Below are 22,366 nucleotides of genomic sequence, written 5' to 3'. Positions count from 1 at the left end.
CATCTACACAATGGAATACTACTCAGCTATAAAAAAGAATGAAATACTGCCATTTGCAATGACATGGATGGACCTAGAGAGAATTTTATTAAGTGAAACAAGTCAGGCACAGAAAGAGAAATACCACATGTTCTCACTTATTGGTGGGAGCTAAAAATAAATAAATAAATTCACACACACACACACACACACACACACACACACACACACACAAAATACCGGGGGCGGGGAATAAGACAACAATTATAATTCCTTGAAGTTGACATGACAAGCAAACAGAAAGGACATTGCTGGGTGAGAAGGGGGAGAGGGAGGATGGAGGGAGCTTTTGGTAATGGGCCACAATAATCAACCACATTGTATATCGACAAAATAAAGTTTAAATAAAATCAATTAATTAATTAATTAATTTTTTATTTTTTTTTAAGAAAAACGGAAGATAACTTAGGCTGTAAACTTCATTTAGTTTAATATAAAACTTTTCTTTTTTTTTAAAAAAGATGACCAGTAAGGGGATCTTAACCCTTGGCTTGGTGTTGTCAGCACCACACTCAGCCAGTGAGCTAAACGTCCATCCATATATAGGATCCGAACCCATGGTCTTGGTGTTATCAGCACCACACTCTCACAAGTGAGCCACGGGCCAGCCCTTTAATATAAAACTTTTAACCTTAGATTTTTAGTGAAAATTCTGCACTGCCTAGTCGTTTTACTAAAATAATAATTTGTTGCACATATTTAAGCATTTTAATAATAGACATTCTATATGCAGATATTCTGTAATATGTATGTTTATGATATAGGGGAAAAAGTAGAGACCTACACAGAAATAAAAGTAATCTGTTTTCATGTCACAAGTATTAATTTTGTTTTATTTATTTTTGTGCAGAGTAATTAGTATGGACCTTTTGACAGCATATTGATTTGAAAATACCTTTGGAATGATGATTACCTTAAGCTGCATAAATGTATCATCTATCCTTTTTATGGGACTTTGTTTTATGCCTACAACAAATGGGGGGAGATGAAATAAAGCTACCTCACATTTGTAAGGAAGGTGCCTTTACTTTTTCCAAAATATTTTCCACCTTTATTATGAAATTACTTTTCCATTGGGTTCCTCTGTTTGAGGGCCTCTTTCAGTTGCTTTAATTTTTGGTACTGAGGTTATGGAGGCTATGTTGTTTTGCCTTTGCCTTGTGATTCTCTCACAATGATAAGAAAAATTATACTAAGTTATCTCTCTGGTACATATAATACATATAAGGCTAGATAATTCTCTGGAACTACTCATGTAGACCTGAAACGTTATTCAAATAGATACCTATTGAGTCTACCTACTTATTGTGTCCCGTCTTCCATTTCCTGCTCAGTAAACTAATACTTTTATCCATAAACTTTCCTAACTCTTCTCAAGGGTGATGTAGCATAAAATAAAGTTTACCTTGCATTTTACCTTGTTGGCAGGTTCAGTGGGTAGATTGTGATTATCGGACATATTCTGAACACCTTTTGGAAAATTATGCTCTATCTGCATTTATCTGTATTATTTGGAAGATGTAGGGAAAAGTCATTAGAATAGATTGTTTCTCACGTTTGAATTAAACCTGACAGGCACATCTATAGTGTTACTCTTAATACATACTCAGTGCATATTTGTCAATTAAATAAGGAGGCTTGGATTCTATTTCCAGCTCTGCTACAAAGTGGATGGTTTTCCTACTCTGCTGTTTGCACACTTTTAGAACTCACCTGTTTTGTGTTTCACTAGGGCCATTTAGAGGGCTGAAAAGTATTGTGAGTCAGTGCTCAGTGTTTTAAGTGGAAAACAGCTGGTGGTTCCATGGTGTGCCACCCTGAAGGTGAGAGGACAGAAGAGACCTGATGCATACTGCCTTTAGATAAAGTGGCCAGACTGGATGAAGATAGTATGTTTTAATTCAGATGTCAAACCAAACTTTGCACCATTAGTTGGTCTTGTCATCAGGGAGTATATCCTTGAGTATTGCCCAGGGGCTGGAGTCATTTTATTTTCTGTGATGCATACCTCAGTTGCTTTTGGCCTTGGGCCAGTGAGGGAGTAGTTAATTTCATGAATGCTTTAGAACCCTTTTGAGAGTAAATTGTTTTAAATTGGTATGCTTTCTGCACTTAAATATAGAACCCTGAATTTTGACATACACTCTCTCTCCTTCCCACATGCTCTGTCATTTATTTCCCACCTACTCTTGCCCAACACTCTTCTTTTCATCGCATTTAATTTTCTTTCTACCTCTTCTCCTATCTATCAAACTATTTCTTATCTATGGCTACAGAGTCATAGAGAAGAATGGCTCTGTATGTTAGTATGACCCATGGAAAACAGATCTGTGATCATATGCCAGGTCAGTATCTGGGTGCATAGAAGCTGCACCAGACTTGTTCTGACTTATTCTGTAATATTCTGTAAGAGAGATGCTGCCACACAGGACTAAAGGGAGTGGAATTTTGCCCTCTGTTTTTCTTCTCTTATTGAGTTGAAATTAGAGTAAGGTATTGTAGTTCTGTTCCTTGTGATTGCAAGTTTATTCCTTGGCCCAGTGTCAAAGATCATCTGTTCCATTCCTAGTTCCTCCAAAAAAATAAAGTATTCTTTCCTACCCCTGTTTAAATTAGCTCCTGTTTGAGTTTCAGAGTGCAGAAAGGGGAATGCTAGAGGAGGCATTTCTCTGATCAGTTTCTTCATGGATCTGATGGTTTGGCTGTTCTTCCCCTGGACACCAGAAGCAGTCTTTTTCCTTTTTGGATCTTCTCAGTTCCTACTTCCTGGCTTTTTATGTCCAAAGTTCCTGAGATTCAAGCTACTATTGGCATTTGGTTTTCCCTGTGTATCTTTCCTCTCTTGTGGCAAGGGATGGTGACATCCCTTGACTCTTTTGTATCCTGGCATTACAGTCTGATAAAACACTTATTGCTATTCTTTTAGACAGTCTTTTAAAAACATCAAAACAAAACTTTTATTGTATTTTTTAAAGTTTTTTTTTTTTAAAGCAGTTTTAGGTTCACCACAAAATTGAGAGGAAGGTACAGAGATTTCCTATGTACTCCCTGCCCCCCCCACCCCCACATGCATAGCCTCCCCCATTATCAACATCCCCCACCAGAGTAGTACATTTGTTACAATTGTAATTATTTTTAATTATCCTTTGGAGAAGGCATACTGAGTGGGGAAGAACTACTAATTTGTCACTGGAAGTTTTGCATAGAGCCATCTAATGTTTCCATTTGCTCTTGTATTTCTAAAATGGGTCAGGGGAATTGTAGGATACAGAAATTAGCTAATAGCCAAACTTATAGCTATAATTTTGGTGAAAGAATTCAAAAGAGGATTGACCATATAACTTGATATTTTGAAAATTTTGGTTTTGATGTCAGTCTTTTATTTTTCTTCTCAGTTGCTCTAGGTCGTAACCAGCCTTTGAAAAAAGAGAAACCAAAATGGAAAAGCGATTATCCTATGACAGATGGACAACTGCGCAGCAAGAGGGATGAATTTTGGGACACCGCACCAGCTTTTGAGGGCCGTAAAGAGATTTGGGATGCCTTGAAGGCTGCTGCACATGCTTTTGAGAGCAATGATCATGAACTGGCACAAGCAATCATTGATGGTGCAAACATAACATTACCACATGGTAGGTTTGGTGTTCCTCAGAGACAAAGGGAACATAATCAGCTTGTTTCGAATAGCAAGAAACCAAATGAAAGCCTTTGTTTTTCTTGCTCTGCATTATTCTAACTTTTTTTTTTCTTTTTTTAATGTAACAAGGAATAGCATTCCTCTGTTTCTTTGTGTATTTTTCAACTGGAAACAGGTTTTACTATGTGTGTTCATATGTTTTATGTTGTTTTAATACCTTTTAATCTCAGAAAAGAGGACACTTGATAATTTTTTTTTCTAGTTTCCATGTAATCTTGTTGTAAAGACCTTTTTTCTCTCCATCCCCTACCCTATCCCCCAGCTCATTTCTTGGAGTTTCTAACTTCACTGGTTTTCTACCAGCCCTAGAGATATAGTCTCAATTTAGATTTTATAAGCTGTAGAGACTAGTGGATGCTCCTTTAGTAATTACACTTTCTTATCAAGCCTATTTTTAGCATAATGAGCAAACCTAAACTTAGAAGTGAGTTCCACATGTTCTTAAGGACAGTTTTCTATGATTAAAGCCCTGAGCGTTACTAGAGACCTCTCTCCTTTGCTTAGGAATGTGACTCCAAGGACACCCATAAGCTGTGAGTGTTTCCAGGGATGTATATATGCAAAACCCATGCACATATTCTTGTTTGCTTTTCCTGACTAGAAACATTAAAAATTTTCATGCTATACTAAAATTTAGATGTTAATTTTGTATTTATAGACTTAGTTCTTTTGATTTCTGCATTAATATACTTGTTTTTCTCTTTAGTTGTTCAAGTTAATAGTTTTGTAGGTTGTTTCTTCAGACCCTTACAATAGGAAGCCACTGAAATTTCCTTGGACTGTTTTCTATTTATTATTGTACCTTTATTGTTTTTTCCACAATATCTCCCTTTGACTACATTATTAGAGGAACAGTGCTTTTCATTATTTAATCATCTGCTTTATGTCTTGGCTCTATGTCAAATAAAAAATACTTATCTTACTATCCTTGCCAACTTTCCAAATCTCCATTAATTTTCTGATTAGTCATGCTTACAAGATACATTTCTTTTTATATAGCTGTCAGTTCTTTATTATGAAAGCTTATTAGCATGGGCTTGTGTTACTAACATTTATTGAGCATCCACTGATAACTTTTTCTACACTTGTGTAAAAATGATCCCTCCTACATTTGAGGAATTTACAATAGAATGCCATTTCAGTATGACTCTTTAGTCCCAATTTTCACAATAGTCTCTTATGTGACTGGGGGTTGGGAGGAGGTAGACATCATCTTACTCCATTTACCTTTTTCATTTCTATAATTATTTTCTTCAGATACTACTTTTACGTAATGAAAAGGGAAGAGCTTTTCTTTACAGATTGTTTTATTATTCTTCTCTTTTTGATGTTTATCTCCTATATTTTTCAAGCAGAATATATGTTTATATAGGTTTGCAAGTGGGTGGAAGAAGAGCCATGTGTGCATGATTGTCTTAATTTAGAAGCCTGAAATCGAGAACCTTGGAACTTTGAATTCCTGACTTTTTACTTATCATAGTTACCTCCAGGAATATCTGGTTGTGTTCCGTGAATTGCAATTTCTTTTAAAAGTTCATGGAGCAAAGTAGCTCTGGTTCATGTAGGGCAGGGCCTATGTGTATCCTATTGGATGTGGGTTTGGATCTTTAAAGACTCAAGTTTCTATTTCTGTTTATCTGTGTAAACTGCCAAGAAAAGTAATGTTGCTGGCAGCCCCACCAACTAGCAGATTAGGGAGAATTATTTTTGGAAATTTGAGGATGATCCTCTACTTCCCACCCCACCTCTGTTTTAGGAATATTTTCTGCATAAGCATGAAAGAATCAAGATGATGTCTGAGCTTTCCTCTTTCAAAGCTTTGTAATCACTTTCTGGATATTAATATTATTTTCATTGGTACTCTTGATTGAATTCCCTTGTTCATATCTGAAACTTATCAATGATATTTCTTGGGCGGACCTGTTAATTATGTTCTGTCATACACACTCTAATTCAAAACAAGTTTATAACTAAACTATTTAGTTGTATTATTCCTTTACCTAGACCTGCTCAGTGTTATTGCTGAAATTCTTTCCATCTTTTTTTATGTAATTAGACTTTTGAAATTTTACTTTGGGTACATTGTGTTGTGTTACCTCTTCAACATCCCAAGGTACTTCATATTTTGAGTTTAAATTACTACATAGACTTTGGCTACTGTTCAGGCTTTGATATCAGATCTAGTTTCACTTCTGCCTCTGCTGTATTACTTACAGCTATGTGACTTTGGGAAAATCATTTCTTTGTAAACTTCAATTCCCTCATCTGTAAAATGTGGATAGTAACTACCTTATGGGGTGGTTGTGTTGGTTAAATGTGATAATAATACATGTAAATTATTTACTATAGTGCCTGGTATCCAAAAAACAATAAATAGTAGTATTGATGATTTTATTTACAGAACTCTGACATAAACAAGTAAATTCCCTGCATCAAAATCTTGAATTATAGACTTTATTTTCTGGATGTATTATCTACTGGTGACATCTTTTGTTGGCTTTTGGGGGACTCTGCCCTTGGGCATATGCCTGATAGGATTTGAGATTAGGTTGATTCAATAGTAAGAGTACTAGTAGATTTATTAACTGGACACCAAAGCAGAGTGGACATAGTGCAGCCTCATCCCATACCTGATTCATCCCTACCTCTGTCAACTACATCTCTAAGTATGACCTTTAAGAGTATTGAACAGATCATAGATTGATAATCTGAAGAGATCTTGGGTCTTACACTCCTTTCTGTGTTTTCTGCAATCAAATATCTCCTCTCTTGTTTTCATCTTATCCCTTCTGTCTTCTCTTCCCATAATCGTTTTACTTCAATCTTATTCATACTGTTGTCTTTCAACATAAATATATAATAACTTCTTGAAAATATGTTTGTAAATGTTTATATATATATATATAAAATCTTACATTATCTGTGATTTTAGATTGTATGCTTAAAATAAGCAAGGATTACGCCTTTTTTGATTTAGACTGTATTTAGAATATATCAGTGTTACATACACAAAAATTATGTATTTGATAATGGCCATATTTCCGTTGAAGTGTGATGAATGGTTACCTTCTTATCTGAGTTGCTTTTCAAGGAAGCAACAAAAATACCTTTCTTCCATGTTTCCTCCTTCCTTTCTTTTTTTCTTATAGTGGTTCTATTGATAGTTATGTTCTTCTCTCAATTCCAGTCATCAGGTCATATTCCTGCCTTGTCTAAGAAGAAAATAATTTTATACTTTTTAATTATCTTCCTCAGTTAATATCAATGATAAGTCTTTAATTCATTATTCTCAAATAACAATGGGGAGAGTTAAGAGGGAATTTGGTATCATAACTAAGCTCCTCTCGTGATTCTGATACCTGGTGCTTTTTTTCCACAGTCTCTCCATCCTATAAGAGCTTTGTTTTTCATGATTTGCACAGCATTTTTTTACTTAGTCTTACATTTCTTAGAGAGCTTGTTTCCTTTCTTATTGATTGCTACTTTGCCATTAACTAGAAACCCCAAAACATTCTTAATATAGTATTTTGCCAGTGAAACCAGGTTATAGATTAAGTGATTTGCCCTAATTAGCATAAACGGTAAAAAAAACAGAGGTGGTTATTATTTTTACTTTTCATAGTTTGGTACATAGTGACTATTAAGTAATTTTCGACTAAAGCTTGTTCACAAACAGTATCTGTTTATCTTTAAAGATGAAGACATAATGATTTTTGTAATTATTATATGGAAAATGAAAAAGAATTTTTTAAATTGCCAACTCCCTTCCCCTACCTTCTCATTTTCTTGAAAGGTGGTTATTTATTTCTTTAGCATCTACAATTATCTCATAATTCTTAGAGTGAGGGTATTTTTTCTAACATGTTTTCCATATCCCTACAGTTTGAATGTAAAACTTCCCCTCCTTACCTTCCTTGAATAGATGGGATATCTGCTCACTGTTACTCAAACAGGAACTTTTCTGTTTGGAAACAAAAATTTAAGACTGTCAACTTTAACTTTTTTTATTCTCTTCTTTTCACAGAGTTTGTTATATGAGTAGGAAGGGAGTTGCCCAGAATTTTTTTCCTTTTTCCTAGTCTTATCTCAAAATATATTGTGTGAATAAAATAAGTGCTTTATAAAGCAATTAAAAGTTCTTTTTAAACTAAGACACTTATAAATAGCATTAAAAGAACATTTTACATATAGGGAACCAACACATGAAAAGAAAACTGGACTGAGAGTCAGGTATGATAAAATACACTAATAACTCGTTTTTAAATTAATATTAATTCCCATGCCTGTAACAACCACCTACAGCAATCCCTACTTTACACAGATGGGAAAACTGAAGCACAGAGAGGTTGAGTCATTTTTCCAAGGTTTAAGTCATTGGGATTCGGATTTGAACTGAAGTCTTGGATCTAACAGTAACTAAAGCAGTTCAGTGCCCCAAACAAGTCATTCATCTCTGTGTTCCGTGAAGTGATTGTATAAGTGATATTCAGTGGTGATTCCATATCTGACATTTTAGACCCCCTGCATACTATATAGAATACTCTAAAATGGTATACTTCTATTAACACTAAAGGGAAATAAGTAGATTCTCTTAAGACGTGGATAGATGGGAAATGTGTAGTTTTGGCCTTGTTTCTAATTCCCGTAGGTGTATCAGAGGCTCATTAAGAAGCAGGCCATAAATTCTGGTTCTTTTAAAAGTCCCTATAATAATTTGTCATTTTACAATCTAATTGATAAGTTAATTCATAAACATAAAGCTTAAGAATGAAGGCATGGAAGACATTGTACTTACACAGGAGATGAGGGATTTTTGCCAGACTGCTGTAGTGTTTAAAAATGAAATAGGGCCTTAATAAAGGATCTGATGACTGATTAGTCATAAATTAAATGTTATATCATTTTCCTCACTCTATCCTCAAATGAAAATGGTTTAGAGTTATAAAATGTAAGTTTATGTACTCCCCTGCTGCTGTCACCCTTTTCCTTTAATTAGAGCATTAAATGCCCAAAAATAGCTGAGGTGGGAGGTTGTCCCTGAGTCAGTAGGCTTGTCTCTGAAGACCTCCTTTCTATGCCATTCTCGGGGCGGGGGGCGGGGGCAGAAGGGACATGGGGGTAGGAGCAGAGTTTCTGACATGGTCTCAGGGAGCGTGCTACACCAACTTACACTTGTGTAAAGCCAGCTCAGCTTTAATTTTTTATTTTTATTTTTTAAATTTTATTTTGTCAATATACATTGTGGCTGATTATTGTTGCCCATCACCAAAACCTCCCTCCCTCCTCCCTACCCCACTCCCCGCCACCAATGTCCCCTCTGTTTGCTTGTCGTATCAACTTCAAGTAATTGTGGTTGTTATATCTTCTTCCCCCACCCCCCAGGTTTTTGTGTGTGCGTGTGTGTGTGTGAATTTATATATTAATTTTTAGCTCCCTCCAATAAGTGAGAACATGTGGTATTTCTCTTTCGGTGCCTGACTCGTTTCACTTAATATAATTCTCTCAAGGTCCATCCATGTTGTTGCAAATGGCAGTATTTCATTTGTTTTTATAGCTGAGTAGTATTCCATTGTGTAGATGTACCACATTTTCCGTATCCACTCATCTGATGATGGACATTTGGGCTGGTTCCAACCTTGGCTATTGTAAAGAGTGCTGCGATGAACACTGGGGAACAGATATACCTTCGACTTGATGATTTCCATTCCTCTGGGTATATGCCCAGCAGTGGAATAGGTGGGTCGTATGGTAGATCTATCTGCAATTGTTTGAGGAACCTCCACACCATTTTCCATAGAGGCTGCACCATTTTGCAGTCCCACCAACAATGTATGAGAGTTCCTTTTTCTCCGCAACCTCGCCAGCATTTATCGTTCAGAGTCTTTTGGATTTTAGCCATCCTAACTGGGGTTAGATGGTATCTCAGTGTGGTTTTGATTTGCATTTCCCGGATGCTGAGTGATGTTGAGCATTTTTTCATATGTCTGTTGGCCATTTGTATATCTTCCTTAGAGAAATGCCTACTTAGCTCTTTTGCCCATTTTTTAATTGGGTTGCTTGTTTTTTTCTTGTAAAGTTGTTTGAGTTCCTTGTATATTCTGGATATTAATCCTTTGTCAGATGTGTATTTTGCAAATATTTTCTCCCACTCTGTTGGTTGTCTTTTAACTCTGTTAATTGTTTCTTTTGCTGTGCAGAAGCTCTTTAGTTTGATATAATCCCATTTGTTTATTTTTCCTTTGGTTGCCCGTGCTTTTGGGGTCGTATTCATGAAGTCTGTGTCCAGTCCTATTTCCTGAAGTGTTTCTCTTATGTTTTCTTTAAGAAGTTTTATTGTTTCAGGGTGTATATTTAAATCCTTAATCCATTTTGAGTTGATTTTAGTATATGGTGAGAGGTATGGGTCTAGTTTCATTCTCCTGCATATGGATATCCACTTCTCCCAGCACCATTTGCTGAAGAGGCAGTCCCTTCCCCAGTGAATAGGCTTGGTGCCTTTGTCAAAGATCAGATGGCAGTAAGTGTGTGGGTTGATTTCTGGATTCTCTATTCTATTCCATTGATCAGTGTGTCTGTTTTTATGCCAGTACCATACTGTTTTGGTTATTATAGCTTTGTAGTATAGCTTAAAGTCAGGTAGTGTTATGCCTCCAGCTTTATTTTTTTTGCTCAGCATTGCTTTGGTTACGTGTGGTCTTTTATTATTCCATATAAATGACTGGATAGTTCTTTCCATTTCTGAGAAAAATGTCTTTGGAATTTTGATGGGGATTGCATTGAATTTGGATACCACTTTGGGTAGTATGGACATTTTCACTATGTTGATTCTTCCAATCTAAGAGCATGGGATATCTTTCCATCTTCTTGTATCCTCTCTAATTTCTCTCAGCAGTGGTTTGTAGTTCTCATTATAGAGATATTTCACCTCCTTGGTTAACTCAATTCCTAAGTATTTTATTTTTTTGGTGACTATTGTAAATGGGCAGGCTTTCTTGATTTCTCTTTCTGCAGGTTCACTATTGGAGAAAAGAAATGCTACTGATATTTGTGTGTTGATTTTGTATCCTGCTACTGTGCTGAAATCATTTATCAATTCCAAGAGTTTTTCTGTAGAGTTTTTAGGCTGTTCGATTTATAGGATCATGTCATCTGCAAACAGGGACAGTTTGACTTCATCTTTTTCAATCTGGATGCCCTTTATTTCCTTCTCTTCTCTGATTGCTCTGGCTACTACTTCCAACACTATGTTGAATAGGAGTGGTGAGAGTGGGCATCCTTGTCTAGTTCCTGGTCTTAAAGGAAAATCTTTCAGCTCAGCTCAGCTTTAAATAGAGCATTGTGTCCACGTGCTTCTGGTCTGTACCTCTGCCCCTTTTAAAGAGGTGAAACCCTGGAGTTAAAGATCACCATGCCCCTTAGAAATGTGGTAAGATGTTACACAATCTCTTAATCATGGTTTGACTATCACAGGACTTTAGCAATACATACAAGCTAAGCCACTTTTCACCTATGCTTGCTAGAAGAGATGATAGACTTGATTGTTCTGAATGTCTTAATGGCTGATTTGGTGAGATGAGATAGCTAAAACTTCTGCTGCTAAAGCCTATCTACCAGATATAAACTTGATGTAACTCCCAGCACAGTATTTGCAGGAGAGAACCTGTAATTTGTTAGCACTCCTGCAGTCCTGAAAGACTGCTCATAATATCTGGATGAAGGATAATTTTGATGGCCCTTTTGACATTACTGTGATTTAGATTTGTAGAGAGAACCCGAAGAAGCATGAAGCAGTGTACTCTTCATGAAACTTTTATCCGTAGTGACATTGCTATTGGTGAGTGCTCTCCCATTGCCCCTGAGATTTAAAACTTGTGGGGAAAAGAACCAACATTATTGAGTATTTTCTGTGAAATTATTATACATACATGTGATTTATTATTTAATCATTACAACAACCTTTTGAGGTAGGTACTATAATCCTTGAAGAAATAGACTCAACATGTCCAAAATTAGGGTCTAAATTCAAATTTAGGTATGATTGACTCCAAAGCCACTGCTCCTTCTCTCTGCTTCTCCTGCAATCTTTTGTCTCTCCATCACGCTTGAAAGTGGCTGCCCAAACCCCCACTGTTTCATTCCTTTACATTCATTCTGTCATATTGGTGTTCTGATACTTTTTATCTGTGTCCAGCTCACTTGGATATTGAAGACTTCATTTTCCATAGGAGGTTACAGTTGCTGAGAAGTAGAGAATTCAAGCTTTCTGGGTCAGTTAGAAAAGAGAAGTTAGGAGTAAAGACAGTCATTTCTACAGGATTTGGAAGAGACCTCCTCCCTCCCACCCCCCAATGTTACAAAAGCCTTGGAGTTCTAGGACATTGCCCCTTTAGTTTATTTTGGGAGGGTGGTTTTCCATATCAGATTGCCAGTATGATCTAAATATTAAAATTTTTCTGCTTTATTGAGGTATATTGGAATACACTAAGCAGCAATATTTAAAGTGTGCAGTTTGATCAGATTTGATGTGTATATACACCCATGAAGCCATTGCCACAATCAAGATAATATTTCATATACACATTTTCATATCAACCATATTTCATTGGTTTTTAACTTTTATAAACCTGTTCATGTAGCTATGCAAGTCTCAAGTAGTAAAAATTCTAACCCTGAGCCCACACCCTTATAGAAGTGAGAGCACAGAGGGATAAGCATTGAGGCCTTTATATGCTTAAAAACACATCTTTCTTGTTAGCCTGAAAGATTGCTTGCAAAAGAGTAAAATGTTAAACTTAATGACATTTAATAAAGCTATTTTTATTATTTGGCACCTAATTTAGTTTTATCTTTATAATTTTCTGGTGAAATATTTTGATGCCTAATTAAAAACAGCCATGGAAAACAATTGGCCAAGGAAAAATAGAACATATGAGCCAATCATCTAGATAAAAGAAAATAAAAACATCAGAAAATTATGCATGAAATCAAAACAGAAGGTGGGGACTTGGCAGCTTTCTTCCTACCATGGGGAGTATTCAGGCTTCCTGGTCTGGGGAGATGATGCCCTGGCAATTATTTATCCTGGTGGCCATCTGTCTCTGCTAGGATTCAAGGCCTACAGTGGGTTTTAGAGAAGAAAAAAAAAAAAAAAAAAAAATACCGTTCTTCCACAAAGGATGTTAGGTGAGCAATGTAAGCGCACCTGGCTAGAACTTTGTCAGAAGTGGCAAAGAATTGCTAAATGAACTGCACCCTCATGGCCAGTGGGTGGTGATTAAAACATTTTATAAATTGCAAATGCAAGCATGGCCAAACTTGATTTTGGAAAGGTAGAAAAATTCCTATATTATCAGCTTTTAGAGTGGTTGCCTCCCGTTTGTATTTAAACACACTGGGGTTTTTATTGTTGTTGTTGTTTCTGTGACCGGTAAGGGAGCGTAACCCTTGATGTGGTGTCGCCCGCACGCGCTCAGCTAGTGAGTGCACCGGCCATCCCTATATAGGATCCGAACCTGTGGCCTCAATGCTACCAGCACCACTGCACTCCCAGCGCCGCACTCTCCCGAGTGAGCCACGGGGTCAGCCCCACCCTGGATTTTTTAAAGCAAACTTAAACTTATCCATCTTCTATTGCTGCATTTTTAACACACTCCTCTCAGATATTGCAGATGATAAAGTAACAGTAATATGTCCACTGAAATTTCTCTCAGTCAGCACCATTTCCTTTGGACTGACTCCAGGAGCCTCATCTTCCCTTTACTTCTTTTACCTGTAGTTGACATCATTGGTAAATTTGTTGTTGGGCAGTATTTGGCACTGTTAGTTAGTTTTTTGCTCCTTATGATTCTTTTCTGGCTTTTTATTCCTCTTAAATTTGTTCTTTGCCATTTCCTCCTTCCCATTAACCATATCACTAGCCTGAGAACCAAGCCTGTATTCTTCCTTATGTTAAACATTTACTCCTTCAGGAATCTGATTATTTTACTATGACACTCACTAGCTGTGTGACTCTGGACAAAAATCACTTCTCTATGCTTCAATTGTCCCATCTGTAAAATGGGTATAATAGACTTATCTTCTAGTATTCTTCTGAGGGTTAAATGTTAATGTATGTAAAGTGCTTAGACAGGGCTAGAACTACTAAGCACTCTGAAGTGTTTGCTTTTATGTTTAAACTTGTACTCATATTGGAGATTATTACTCTCCAAACTGCTTTTACCCTATTCCCAACCTGCTTCTTCAGTTACCTACAGATAAGTCAGTTAAAGTATCTCATTGAACCTGAAGCAGTTAAAAACTAAGCAAAGAATCTTCTAACCCTAAATTTTCTGTTTTTCTGTGAATGTTTCCCAATTAGGTGATTATTCTTTTTGTTTTCCATCTGATCTAACCTATCATTAGGTTCTTCCAGTTACCATTGATTCTCTGATTTCTTTCCATTTCTAAGTTAGGTAATCATGTTAGGAGGTCCGCATGATTCAGTCAGTCATTCTCTTTTCATGTTGATGATAAAATCTTCAGGCTTTGTCTTGTTCACCAGCATAACCCTAGCACCTAGAACATCACTTGGAATATAATAGGCACTGAGTATTTGTTGAATGAATGTCTCATGTACCTGTGCTAGCCATGTTCAGTAATTTTCTATAGTATTAACTCTAAACTCCTAAATTCCATGAACATAGCATATCTCTCCATTTGTTAATTCTTCTTTGATTTATTTTATCAGACTTTAAATTTTATTTTATTTATTTGTAGTTTTCCTCATATAGATCTTGTACATATTTTGTTAGATTTATACCTAAGTATTTCATTTTGGGGGATGCTAGTGTAAATGGTATTGTGTTTTTAATTTCAAAGTCCACTTTTTCATTGCTGCTGTATAGGAGAGCAATTGATTTTTGTATATTAGCCTTGTATCCTGAAACCTTGCTGTAACCACTTACTAATTCCAGGAGTTTGGGTGTTGATTCTTTAGATTTTCTGCATAGACAATCATATCATCTATAACCAAAGACAGTTATATTTCTTTCTTCTCAATCTGTATACTTTTTCCCCACTTCTCATGTCTTATTGAATTAGCTAGGATTTCCAGTACAGTGTTCAAAGGCAGTAGTGAGAGGGGACATTTTTGCCTTGTTCTTAATCTTAGTGGGAAAGCTTTGAGTTTTTCACCATTATGTATGCTGTTAGATGTAGGTTGTTTGTAGATATTCTTTATCAAGTTTAGATAGTTCCCCTCTTCCTAGTACTAAGTGTTTTTATCATGAATTGGTATTGGGTTTTGTCAAATGCTTTTTCTGCATCTGTTGATATGATCATGTGATTTTTCTTCTTTAGCCTGTTGATGTGATGATGATGTGATGTGATGAAATAGATTTCGAATCTTGAACCAGTCTTTGTTGATAACACCAAGGTCAAGGGTTCAAATCCCCACACCAGCCAGCCACCCAAAAAAAGAAAAAAATGTTGAACCAGTATTGAACACCTGGGATAAATCCTAGTTGGTCATGGTGTATAATTCTTTTCATATAGTGTTTGGATTTGATTTGCTAATATTTTGTTATTTTGATCTATGTCCATAAGAGATATTGGTCTGTAGTTTTCTTGTATCTTTGTCTGGTTTTGGTATTAAGATGATAGCTGGCCTCATAGAATGAGTTAGGAAGTATCCCCTCTTTTTCTATCTTCTGAAAGAGATCGTAGAGAATTGGTTTAATTTCTTTCTTAAATGTTTGGTAGAATCCACCAGTGAACCCATCTGGGCCTGGTGCTTTCTGTTTTGGAAGGTTATTAATTATCGATATACTTTTTAAAAAATAGATATAGGACTATTTAGATTGTCTGTTCTTGCATGAGTTTTGGCAGATTCTGTCTTTGAAGGAATTGGGCCATTTATCAAAGTTACCAAATTTGTGGGCATAGAATTGTTATAATATTCCTTTATTATCCTTTTAATTCTCATGGGCTCTGTAGTGATATTCCCTCTTTCATTTCTGATATTAGTAATTTGGGTCCTCTTCATTTCTTTGTTAGCCTGGCTAGAGGCTTATCAATTTTATTAATCTTTTCAGCTTTTGGTTTCATTGATTTTTGTCTCTTGATTTTTTGGCTTTCAATTTCCTTCATGTTTGCTCTAATTTCTATTATTTCTTTTCTTCTGCTTACTTTGGATTAATTTGCCCTTCTTTTTCTAGTTTCCCAAGGTAGAAGCTTAGGTGATTGATTTTTAGATCTTTTTTTATGTATGTGTTATAAATTTCCCTGTTAAGCACTGCTTTCACTTCAGCCCACAAATTATGATAAGTTGTATTTTCATTTTCATTTAATTCAAAATATTTTTAAATGTCTCTTGAGATTTCTTCTTTGACCCACGTGTTATTTAGAAATGTGTTGCTTAATATCCATTGATTGATTTCTAGTTTATTTCCATTGTAGTTTGAGAGCAGACATTATATGATCTCTGTTCTTTTATGTTTGTTAAGGTGTGTTTTACAGCCTGGAAATGTGGTCTGTCTTTGTGAATGTTCCATGTAAGCTTGAGAATAATGTGTATTCTACTGTTGTTGGATGTAGTTTATGTATGTCCGTTATGTTCAATTGATTGATGGTGTTGTTGAGTTCAAGTACATCATTTCTGATTTTCTGCCTGCTGTATCTGTCCATTTCTGATCAAGGGGTGTTGAAGGCTTCGACTATAATAGTGGATTCATCTGTTTCTCCTTGCAGTTCCATCAGTTTTTGCTTCATATATTTTGACGCTCTGTTGTTAGGTGCATAGACATTAAGGATTATTAATTCTTATTCTTAGAGAATCGACCCCTTTATCATTATGTAATGCTTCTCTTTATCTCTAATAAACTTCTTTGCTCTGAACTCTGCTTTGTCTGAATTAATATAGCTACTCCTGCTTTCTTTGATTAGTGTTAGCATAGTATATTTTTCTTCATCCATTTACTTTTAATCAATATGTGTCTTTATGTTTAAAGTGGGTTTCTTTTAGATAAGATATAGATAGGTCTTTTTTATCCACTCTATCTCTGTTTAATTGGTGCATTTAGGCCATTGACATTGAAAGTCAATAGTTGGATTAATATCTACCATATTTGTTACTGTTTTCTATTTGTTGCCCTTGTCCTTTGTTTCTATGTTTGTCTTCCACTTGTTTTCTCCCTTTTTTGATTTTAGTTGAGCATTTTCTCATCTTTCTTAGCATATCATGTATACTTTCTTTACTTTTTAAAGTGGTTGCCATACAGTTTGCAATGTACATTTATAACCATTCAAATTCACTGTCACATAATACTATACTGTTTCACAGGTAGTGCAAGAGCATTATTATAAAATAATTCTAGCTCAGTTGGTTAGAGCATGCTGTTAAAACACCAGGGTGAAAGGTTTGGACACCCATACTGGCCAGCCACCCAATAAATAAATAAATAATTCTAATTCCTACTGCCCCTTTTATCATTGCTGTCATTCACTTCACTTATATATAGGTATACATATATACATAAGCATATGTAATTGAATAGACTGTTGCTATTATTATTATTATGAACTATTATGTTAGAGCAATTAAAAATAAGAAAAAAATGTTTTTATTTTACCTTCACTTGTTCCTTCTCCAGTGCTCTTTCTTTATTTATGTAGATCTGAGTTTCTGACCTATATCATTTTTCTTCTTTAAAAGAACTTCTTTTAACACTTTTTATATGGCAGATCTACTGGCAGCAAATTCCCTCAATTTTTATTTGTTTGAGAAAGCCTTTATTTCTCCTTCAGTGCTGAAGGATAATTTTGCAGGATACAGAATTCTATATTGGTGGGTTTTTTCTCAGTGCTTTAAATATTTCAATCACTCTTGCTTGCATAGCTTCTGAGAAGTCAATGTAATTCTTTTCTTTCTTCTCTATAGATAAGGTTTTTTTCCTTTGGCTTCTTTCAGGATTTTTTCTCTATCTTTGATTTTCTGTAGTTTGAAAATAATCTTAGGTGTAGTTTTTTGGGATTCATCCTGTTTGTTCTTCTTTGAACTTCAATTCTGTTATAATTGTTTCAAATATTTTTTGTTTCCTCCTTCTGGTGTTCCTGTTATGTGTGTGTTGCACCTTTTGTAGTTGCCTTGCAGTTCTTGGATATTCTGTTTGGTTTTGTGTTGTTTTTCAGTCTTTCTTCTCTTTGCTTTTCAGTTTTAGAGGTTTTCACTGAGATACCCTCAAATTCAGATATTCCTCCTCAGCCATGTCTAGTCTACTAATATGCCAATCAAAGGCATTCTTCATTTTCTTTATTTATCTCTAGCATTTCTTTTTGGTTCATTCTTAGCATTTCCATCTCACGGTTACATTGTCCATCTGTTCTTGCACACTGTCTGCTTTATCCATTACAGCCACTAGCATATTAATCATAATTGTTTTAAATGCCCAGTCTGATAATTCTAACATCCCTGCTATGTTTGAGTCTGGTTTTGATGCTTGCTCTGTCTCTTCAAACAGTGCCTTGCATGTCTTGTAATTTTTTGTTGAAAGGTGGACATGATGTACTGAATAAAATGAACTGCTGTAAATGGGCCTTTCGTCATGTGGTGGTAAGGTATGGGGACAGAAGAAGCATTTTATAGGCCTATGATTAGGTCTCAGTCTTTTTATAGCCTGTGTCTCTGGATTGTGAACTTCACCAGTGCTTCTTAGCTGTAGTCCCTACCTTAGGTAGGACAGAATGGCTGCAAGTGCTAGAGTTAGGTACTTCCCTTCTCCCAGGTCAGTAAGACTCTGATAAAATCCTAGCAGGTTAGAAACTAGTCAAATAGTTTCTCCTGAGGGTAGAATGCTCTGGCATATTTTAAAATGGTTCCTTTTGTCCCCTCTCTGGTACTATGAGGTGGAGGTGGTAGATCTGCAGGAAGTAAAACTCACAAAGGCATCCCCTTCCTATACCTCCATGACTGGGTCCCCCTGGAATTTTTATCTCTAAGACTTGTCCACACTGAGCCTCCAGCAGTTCACCAATTACAATTCAGGTTTTTCTACCCTGCACTGGTTCCACAGAGGTTTCAACTCCTGGGTTTTTGCTCCTGTAAATTGTGATTCTCTGTATTTGCCTGTCTGTCTTACCAATTTGGGGGATAGTGGTTTGCCCTGTGACCTCATTTCTCTTACAGATCTAAGAAGCATTGTTGATTTTCAGTTTGTTCAGCTTCTTACTTGCTGTTAGGTTGGAGTGGTGACTTCCAAGTTTCTTACATGTCAGACTGGAAACCAGAAGTCTTTAAATTTTTAGTTTGATCTAAAACTATAGCATATTTATAACACAGATTATAATTTTATAGGCAGAAATGAAGGAAAGAATAAACCAGAAAACTTTATATTAAATAAAAAACAAGTTACCTTTTCCAAAAATATTAAAATATGGGAGCTTATAAGCAATACAGAATCTGGGTAGCTTATTTCCAGCACTGTGGATATGAGTGCTGCCTGAGCTTGAGTAAGAATAAATGTAGTCTAGCTGTGAGTTTTTTTCTCACCCATTTGAGATTTAAAAGTTAAACCCTGACGTGCTGGGCTGAAGGGCTGGGGGGAAAGACAGGGCTTCTTTCCATTATGATGGAGAAGTGAGTATTCTGATCTAGTAAGATCCAGTGTGCCTATTAGTTTGTATGTTTGTTTTGAGGTTGGCATGTACTACTGTTTTAGCACTACATAAAGGCTTCCATGGCATCCTTAGTCCTAGTTTCTATGGAGGTCACAAATGTAGGATGATTTTAGTCAAGACATCACTCTGCTTGCAGTTTGACTATTTGGGTTATAGTCCTGCTATATTATATCTGTCATGGTCTATGAAGATTATGAAGCTTGTGTAAACCTGGAAACCACTTTAGAGGTCAGTTTTATCCTGCCTAATTTTGCCATTTGAGAAAGGTATTTCAGGTTAAAGAACATTGCTCGGGTTGCACAGCTAGGTAACAAAAAGGCGAGAGTTCATGTTGGTCTCCTGAATGTAAAGGTAATGATTTGGTATAGTGCCTCTCTAACAGAATTGTTTGTAGCAGAACAATTATATAAATGTGTTATTGTATCTACAAGGCTGACTCTGCTGACCCTCCAACATCAGTGAGGTATGTAACTGAAATTGTTTTTCTAATAGAAGTGATGGGTCTGTAGTAAACTCTCTGCTTTCTCTTTTCTGGTTCTCATGATGGCCAGCATATCTGAAAGACACTCTGATAGGTTTCTTTGCCTCAGGACTAGGCTGTATAAAGTATATAAGCAGTTAAGTTTGCACAACTGACTATACCAATATTTATAAATACATGGGTACTGCAGTGTGATGGTTACTGATGTAGGGAATTTCTAGTGATCACAACTTTGCTTGCAGTAGATCCATTTCTACAATGTCATAGTAATGTTAGTGAACAACACAGGGACTGGACAATATCTTTAAACAGAGAAGAGAGGTGAGATTCATGTGTATTCTGCTTTCTGACCAAGCTATCACCCCAGCCCATCTTATGTAACTTAGATGGGATGGGTCATTCAGTCACATTTCAAATGCTTTGTATTTTCAGCCTATTGACAGTGACCACAAATATCTGTTCATTAACTCATTTGTTTGTTGATAACTATTGCTCAGTGTTCCACTTCCTGTATTTACTACCCTGTGTATGAATGATTTGAATATGGTAGATGTTTTTGTTTTTTATCCAAAGTGATAATCAAACAACATTAATATTCCAGTTTGAGGAAAGGACATGTTATATGCAACCTTAAAATAAAATGTTCATTAAGTTATGTTTTCATGCTCCCCAAGGAAGTCCTGGTAATTATAATGCAGGTTATGCTTTATAAGTAAACTAGCCAGTAATACTTTTTTAAAAACTGTGATGTTTTTTTCTCTCCCCAGAGCTAGCTTATAATCTTCACCCCCGTTTTATTCTTCCTTTTTAACTCATAGCTTCTCTGTAATAGATTGACTGTTGGGGTTAAATAAAACATCTCAGTCATTTCTGTGGTAATTGTGCTAATGAGATTCATATATATGCCGTGAGTCTGGGGCAGTTGGTAAGGCTATCATCTTAATCTCTTTGGATTAAGAATTTCTCGCCAAGTACTTCAATTTAGGAAGTCCAGGCACTGAGAAAACTGCTCTGGAACACTTGTGTTTGTGGTGAATTGGGCATAAAGATCCATTTTTTTTCTTGTTTGTTTGTTGGCTTAAGGTAGCTGAAGGCTTTCTTTAAAACCCGATGTGATTTAAATTTCCCCTTAATTTGGCCTAAGTATTAATAATGTTAGTAAATTTGCATTTTGTGTACTTTCATTTCCTTTCTATTTTATTGAAGTTGTGGACTAGGTATGACATGATTTAGGAGAGGTAGGGGTAAGGTGCTGTAGTCCTGGTTAATATAAAATTAGATAAACACTCACATAATTGGGCATGGGACTTGATGATTATCATTGATGATCAGCTGACAGTTATTGGCATTATATATTTTTTCTCTAAAGTGGCATGCTAGCAAGAGAATCTTAAGCAAGGTGCAAAAAATATATATTCATTTAGATTAAACTCTTATTCATATCTTCTCTCTCTGAAGGTGCACTTACAGAGTGCTACGACGAACTGGGAAACAGATATCAGCTTCCAGTCTATTGCTTGGCACCACCAATCAACATGATAGAGGAAAAGAGTGACATAGAGACTCTGGATATTCCTGAGCCACCACCCAATTCTGGGTATGAATGTCAGCTACGTTTGCGTCTTTCTACAGGCAAAGACCTCAAACTTGTGGTCCGCAGTACAGACACAGTATTCCACATGAAGAGACGGTTACATGCAACAGAAGGAGTGGAACCAAGTAGTCAGCGGTGGTTCTTCTCTGGCAGACCTCTCACCGACAAAATGAAGTTGGAAGAGCTGAAGATCCCAAAGGACTATGTTGTACAGGTTATAGTGAGCCAACCTTTGCAAAACCCAACACCAGTTGAGAACTGAACTGGTCCTATTGGCTGGTTTCCAGATCTCTCCACTCCTTTTTATTGTTGTCATTTCCTACTCTATGGCGTGAAATTTATTTTCACTGCTCTGAATTCCCTATGAATGGATTTAGTTCTGAGGAATTACCAGTGAAAAATTCCATCTGTGATGGAGACCAACAAAAATAATAAAACACAAAAAGCCAGCCTTTGAGACTCATGTAATTATAATTTCTAATTTGAGAGGCAGTTAAGAAATAGATAACCATTTATTTTGAAACACTTAACAACTATGTAATGGCTATATTTAAATGATTTGGACTGTAAATGGAACATTGCATCCGTGAAGAACAGCACCAAGCACCTTTTGAATGCAGAATTTTTTGAAAAATATATCAAATTATATAATTTCCAGAAATCACCAATAACAGTTATAAAATTTAAGCTTTTTTTTTTTTTCTTTAAGTTAAGATGGAAATTGAAAAGAGCAAGTATTTGAGGTTTGCCTCTATTCTGGTTTTTTTTCTTAGCTCAGTTAATATTTAGCCATAAAGGAGTAGAGACTGGCAAATTGTGTTTCAGTGTTGCTTTCCCCATCCCTAAATGTTGAGCTCCTTATTTACATTCACACTAAATTTTTGTGCCTTCCAGCACGTTGGTG

The 22,366-nt window shown here is 35.9% G+C and overlaps 1 protein-coding gene across 1 annotated transcript in view; it reads left to right on the top strand.

Moving 5' to 3' along the window:
• The window catches only part of UBTD2 (ubiquitin domain containing 2), an 83,232-nt gene extending 61,113 nt beyond the window's left edge, over positions 1-22,119 (top strand). The window contains exons 2-3 of the mRNA XM_063087079.1: positions 3,435-3,671; positions 21,327-22,119. Coding sequence (XP_062943149.1) covers positions 3,435-3,671; positions 21,327-21,724 — 635 coding nt within the window. The 3' untranslated portion in view covers positions 21,725-22,119. The remainder of the gene's footprint in view (positions 1-3,434; positions 3,672-21,326) is intronic.
• Positions 22,120-22,366: the final 247 nt, after the last annotated feature.

This window comes from Cynocephalus volans, chromosome 2 (assembly GCF_027409185.1).
Source record: "Cynocephalus volans isolate mCynVol1 chromosome 2, mCynVol1.pri, whole genome shotgun sequence".
Classification (NCBI taxonomy): Eukaryota; Metazoa; Chordata; class Mammalia; order Dermoptera; family Cynocephalidae; genus Cynocephalus; species Cynocephalus volans.
Note: the sequence above shows the minus strand (reverse complement) of the source record. Positions and strands in the feature narration are given on the sequence as shown.